General features: G+C 32.8%; 1 protein-coding gene across 1 annotated transcript; it reads left to right on the top strand.

The window, feature by feature from the left end:
* The first annotated feature begins 2,972 nt into the window (after window positions 1–2,972).
* On the top strand, window positions 2,973–5,113 carry LOC111400344 (probable LRR receptor-like serine/threonine-protein kinase At1g74360). The gene is made up of 3 exons (XM_023027757.1): window positions 2,973–3,351; window positions 3,784–3,858; window positions 5,085–5,113. The coding sequence occupies exons 1-3, from the start codon at window positions 2,973–2,975 to the stop codon at window positions 5,111–5,113; spliced, it is 483 nt and encodes a 160-aa protein (XP_022883525.1).
* Window positions 5,114–6,243: the final 1,130 nt, after the last annotated feature.

The raw sequence follows: 6,243 nt of genomic DNA, 5'->3' as shown, positions 1-6,243 counted from the left end.
AGAATACGGGGTAGAGTGAGCCTCTTCCAAAATTTCATTTCTTATACTTTTTATATCCTTAGGTATACATAACCTTCCTTTGAAAGTCAGCGCATCATCTGCAGATATTTCAAACCCTATACATTTGTTTAAACCAATCTTAGTCTTTTTCTTCTGTAGAAATGGATCCTTACTTTGTGCTTCCTTGATTCGATCCCGAAGTGTAGGTTGAATCATGAACGCTTTTATCCTCACTGTAGTCTGTGTCGGTGGTGTGATGATTTTCCATCTTAGTTTCTCAAAGCCCCTTATCAAGTGTTTTTGCATTGTGAATAGAACTGCTAACTATAATTCTGTCTTTCTGGTTAGGGCATCTGCAACTACACGAGCCTTACCCGAATGGTAATAAATTGTGTAGTCATAATATTTCACTCATTCCAACGATCTCCTCTACCTCATATTCAGTTCCTTCTGTGTGAAGAAGTATTTAAGACTCTTGTGGTTTGCATAAATTTCACACTTTTCACCATAGAGATAATGACACCATATTTTTAAGGCATGAACTATTGCTGTAAGCTCCAAGTTGTGCGTTGGATAGTTTTGTTCATATTGCTTCAACTGTCTTGAGGCATAAGCAACCACTTTTCCATGCTGCATCAGTATACAACCCAAACATTGCTTGGAGGCATCGCTGTAGATCACAAATCCCTCTAAACCTTCAGGTATTGTTAATAAAGGAGTTGAAACTAGTCTCAGCTTAAATTCTTGAAAATATTTTTTGCATTTTTCTGTGTACTGAAACTTCACACCCTTCTTATCAACTGGTTTATCGGCCCTGCTATTTTTGAGAAGGCTTCAATGAATCTTCTATAATAATCGATCAATCTCAAGAAATTGCGAACTTTACCCACACTAGTCGACCTTGGCCAATTTGTTACCGCTTCCATTTTAGCAGGGTCTACTTCGATTCCTTGGGCTGTAACCATGTGACCAAGAAAACCTACGCGATCAAGCCAAAATTCGTACTTCTTGAATTTGACATATAATTTCTCATTCCTCAAAGTTTCAAGTACTATTCGAAGTTGTTCCTCAAGCTGACACTACCCATCTCGAATCACTCTAGTGGACTCGAAACGTGACGTGCGCTGATGATAAATGCCGACTAGATGTCAAATCTATCACCAAGGCTGACTATGAGTTATTTCAAAAAAATTGCAACAAAATCAAATGCTTATGTCAAATATAATGCAATGGGCCCAAAATATTTACTTCGTGTTTCATCAATATGAGTTATAATATTCAACATGTCGTGTGACTCTCATTCCGAAAACATATGAGTTGATAGCTCAGTGAGTGGAGAAATTCGAAAATAATATATCTCAACAACTTTTAAGCAAGCAAAAAGTAAATAAAAATAGGGTTTTGTACTTTCATATGTTTTGTAGAATAAAATATGGTTGAAAAATTTATTTAGTAAATGAGTGGATGCACCAATCTAAATTTCTTTATCGTTACAAATTTAAGTAAAGAATTTTAATTAGACAACGTTACAAATTTCTTTATCATTACAAATTACCCCTTTAATTAGCTAATCAAGATTCTTTACCTATTGTAGTGTTCGATTGAAGTCTTTCAACGTATTTAATTTACTTCTCTCGAGTTCAAATTGATTTATTTAAATAAGTCAATGTGAATTCGAATATACTTTAAATATCTAAGAGTCAATGTAATCACTGCACTAACTAGAAAAGGCATCTTTAAACTTTTATACTAATTATCGAATTTTACTATATGATCTACATCTATAATTTACCTCTCGATTCGTTATAGATTCAAAAATCATCAAATTATTGACCGAGTCATTCAAAGCTTTAAATAACGTAGATAAAATTAACACATATTAATTAAACTACTAAAATCTTGAAAATTAAATTAAAGGGCAACACATAAATTATTTTGTTTTCCTTAACTAATGATCTATCTACTCATACTAATGAAAGAAAAATAATAAAAGAGAATTTAGTTTATAATCAATTTTTAAAATCTTGATGAAAGAATGAATTGAATCTTACACCAAGAATCTTCTTCTTCTGTTCCCAAATCTTGCAAAACCTAATTTTCCACTCTTTATACTTGATTTTTTTTTTTTTTTATGTTTTTCTCTCTAAAATTGTGTGTCCCATAAAAAGAATTATTAAAACTATATATAGAAATCCATAATAACTCTAAAAAGGAATCCTAAAGCATCTCTAATATGAAATTTCAGTGTAATTAGCATATCATCTAAAGCTAGAATTTTATTTCAAATAAAGTGCACTTTGGTCCTCCATATTTAATTTTTGAGCGTCTGATGTCCACTTTATTTGCATGATAGGTCCTCAAGTTCAAGCCTTGATTAATTTGGCCCACATTCCTCAATTTTGTATCGCTTTAATCCAATTTCATCCAAACTTGTTCAGTCTGAACTTTCCCTAATAATAATCAAAATTAGAAACAAGCGCATAAAAAAATATCAATGATATACTTCAAAATGATATATTAGACACCATGGTCTCTTCAACTAATTCTTTCAAGGGTTTGGCTACACATACACGGCGGTGTAGACTCCAGTGTACACATCCCCTGACATGGGAGGTCGGAGGTCGACCGAAAGCATTTATTGGGCATGACGCCCCTTCCCACGTGAGGGGCGTGCACATAGGAGCATACACGCCTGGGTATAAATGGTTTTTCCCTTCTTTCAAAGAGAACATGGCCACATGAGTGGAAAGGTGATGGAGGCATAAAGGATAAGATCAAAAGAAATAGACCAGATTTGGTTGACTTGGGTTGGTCCGTCACGCTTGAAACTCCGGGCTTTGACAGTTCGACATGACCCGTCGTACAACTCTAGAGTGGGGGTAGGGGTGTTGACGAGGCTAGAAGACTTGGCCAATGACTTCAAGTTCAGATATTATTAATGCAGTTCTAAAAAGTTATCATCAAGAAAACTAATGGGGTCGTTGCCAATGAACTGCTTAATGTTGACTTTCACCATTTTATTACAAATCAATGGATTCCATGGTTGTATTGAGAAGGAGAGGAGGGGTCTTCTGGAAATCAAGACATATTTTCGATTGATGTATGGTGAAGAAGACACTACGCTTCTTTCATGGATTCATAGAAAAGAGAGTAACTGCTACAATTGGGAGAGAGTCACCTGTGATCCAACTATAGGCAGAGTAGTCGAGCTCGATCTTAACAATTCTCTCATTCCAAATACTCTTGATCCCCAAAATTATTTTCTTAATGTCTCCTTATTTGCCTCTTTTAAAGAAATAAGAATTCTTGATTTATCTGGAAATGACTTGCGGAGTTCTACCAATACTACAGGTAATGCCTAGTATTGGAGTATAAACTTATTTATAATCAGAGTTTAAGATTTTATTATGTGATTTACTCCATCCTATGTATAGTTAAATTACTCATAACTTTAGTAGAAGATTAATACACTATTGATGAAATCAATCAGTGCATTCTAAGCAGGTTTTGTAAAATTGGTCAATTTGAAGAGGTTAGAGAAGTTAAACCTTGCTTTAAATGAGTTCAACGACAGCATCTTCAAGTCTCTTAGCGTACTCAAGCAGTTGAAGTTTTTGAATCTCAGTCAAAATAATTTTGAAGGGCTTCTTCATGTATATGTAAATTTGTATTGGAGCGCATGAATCATGCATGATAATTGGCATTTATATAAAATCAACCTTTCTCAACTTGTTGGACAGAGAAAAGTTTTTCTTCTTATCTTTTGATCTTTATTGATTGTAGATCTATCGGGTTTGTGGAACTTGGAAATATTGGATTTAAGTTATAACAAGTTTGAGGGTAACCTCTCGTTGCAAGGTGAATATACACTTCTAGACTTTTAGCATTCAATGGTACACAACATTCGACACTACAATACAAGTTACTTCTTTAATCCCTATCCAGTGCGGTCTAATTCTCCAAATATGATATTTCTCAACATTAGGAATAATTGCATCCATGATTAAACCTGTTGTACACATATTTACTTTAGGATAATTGCATCCACGATTGAACCTGACACATTTTCGCAAACATTACCCAAATCTTTCATTTGTGGTACCTAAATTGCCAAACTTGTCATTATATTGCAGTAAAAGGATGCATGGACGGAATCCATCCATTTGACTATTAGTTGATCAGAAAAGTTGATTTTCACCATGCTTTGACAAATTTTGGAAGGGTAAAATATTAAATTTACATTATTCCATTTTAAATATTTTACTTTTTCTTAATATATGTGAAAATGAAGGTAGGTCTATCTTTATAGAATGGAGAGAGTAGATTTTTTATTTTTATTTTTTAATTAAAGATACACAATAGCATCAAATATTTTAATACATGTAAAATCTTGTTAATAGTTGATAAATACATTTTTATTATTAGGATTAGATAAAAAAAAGCTCTATTTGAAATAATACAAAAGATAAAGAGGAAAGCATAAAAAATTATGTTAGACAAACAAAGAACATAACAAATACAAAAGAAAGTTAATATCTATTAACAAAGACATATTCAACAAAATTTTGTCTAACTCTTAGCCCAAGTTTGGGTGTGTCTAAGATTAATCTTATTTATTTATTTATTTTTCAACAGACAACAGAATATATTCAATCGATGAACGATGAAGCTAGCACAAAATGCATAAAAATAGAGTGAAGTTATCCACTAGCTCTACTGCTCCAGATAATAGAAGGAAGAATGATGTAGCGAAAATTGTATTGTCTATCATACAAATCACTCAAACACGATTTTAGAATGTTGAAAAAAATGGGTGATTTATGTGTAAAATCGTGTGTAATAAAATCAAACTCCACTATATATATAACAAATTGATTTTCATTCATATCAATCTACGTCTTTTATCAGTAAAATTAAATTTCTATTCAAAAGGAGAATCTAAAATGTGAGACATTATAAAAAACATTTGATACTCTCGAAGGTATTTGGCTGCTTGGTCGTGTTAATCTCTCATTAGATAAGTCAAGGTTGGAGAATATTATTTTTAATGATAAATGAAGGAGCTGACTTTTTTTATGTTTCAGAAAATGAAATTGGTACAATTAAGGATTAAAATAAGATGTTAAGTATTTTATTTTATTATCATGATTCTGTTTATATATATATTCGTGTATCCTAAAATTTTAAAAAAGTTTTTGGTTGTACCCGTATCGTATTGTATTCAAATTACATATCCAAATTCGTGCTTCTTAAATATCATGCAACTTTCATAGTTAAGGTGACAATCAGTTCCCCACTACTTGTTAAGGGACCAGGGATTTGTGATATATGCATGTTTTTGCTAAACTTTTGAGGACTCCTATTTCATACTCCATAATTTGCAAGTTTCTGTGAACTTAAAAACCTCCAAGAATTAGATCTCAGTTGAAACACCTTTGAAGGAACGCTTCCTCATTGTTTCACCAACTTGAGCTCTATAAGAGTTTTAGATCTTTCTGTGAATCGTTTAAAAGGAGACATTTCCTTCATAATATCCAACCTCACATCCCTAGAATACTTGAGCCCAAATGATAATAAATTCGAGGGTAAATTATCGCTTAGTTTATTGGCTAATCATTCTAAGCTGGAGATCGTTGAACTGGGAAATATGGGAAGAATCGATGTTGAAACCGAAAATTCAAATTGGACCCCAAGTTTTCAATTGAAAGTTCTTATATTGTCCAATTGTAACCTTAATAAACTCAGTGGCAATAGAAAATTCAAATTGGACCCCAAATTTTCAGTTGAAAGTTCTTCAATTGTCCAATTGTAACCTTAATAAACTCAGTGGCAATATCCCAACTTTTCTTTCACACCAGTATAGGCTAAAAGTGATTGATCTCTCCCACAACAACCTGCAAGGATATTTCCCAAATTGGTTGCTTCAAAAAAATGTAGGATTAGAAATTTTGAGATTAAGAAACAACTCTCTTATTGGCCAGTTATCACTGCCTCCTCATCAGAACAATAGAAACTTGACTAGGTACGGGAAGACATGGGAAGAAAGTTTCTAAGCATTGAATATCTTAACCTTTCTGGAAACTATTTCGATGGCACCATTCCATCCTCATTCTGTAACATTTCGAACTTGAATCAATTGGACTTGTCTTTCAACAACTTCTATGGAGAAATACTAAAAGAACTGATTGCAGGATGCATCAATTTATCTGCTCTTAAATTATCCAGCAACAAGTTCAAAGGGAA

This window comes from Olea europaea, chromosome 10, assembly GCF_002742605.1.
Source record: "Olea europaea var. sylvestris chromosome 10, O_europaea_v1, whole genome shotgun sequence".
Lineage (NCBI taxonomy): Eukaryota > Viridiplantae > Streptophyta > Magnoliopsida > Lamiales > Oleaceae > Olea > Olea europaea.
Note: the sequence above shows the minus strand (reverse complement) of the source record. Positions and strands in the feature narration are given on the sequence as shown.

Coding starts and splice junctions, on each gene's coding strand:
- LOC111400344 (XM_023027757.1), top strand. CDS start 2,973: ATGGGGTCGTTGCCAATGAACTGCTTAATGTTGACTTTCACCATTTTA. Junction 3,352..3,783: donor GAGTTCTACCAATACTACAG/GTAATGCCTAGT, acceptor TATTGATTGTAG/ATCTATCGGGTTTGTGGAAC. Junction 3,859..5,084: donor GGGTAACCTCTCGTTGCAAG/GTGAATATACAC, acceptor TTTATGTTTCAG/AAAATGAAATTGGTACAATT.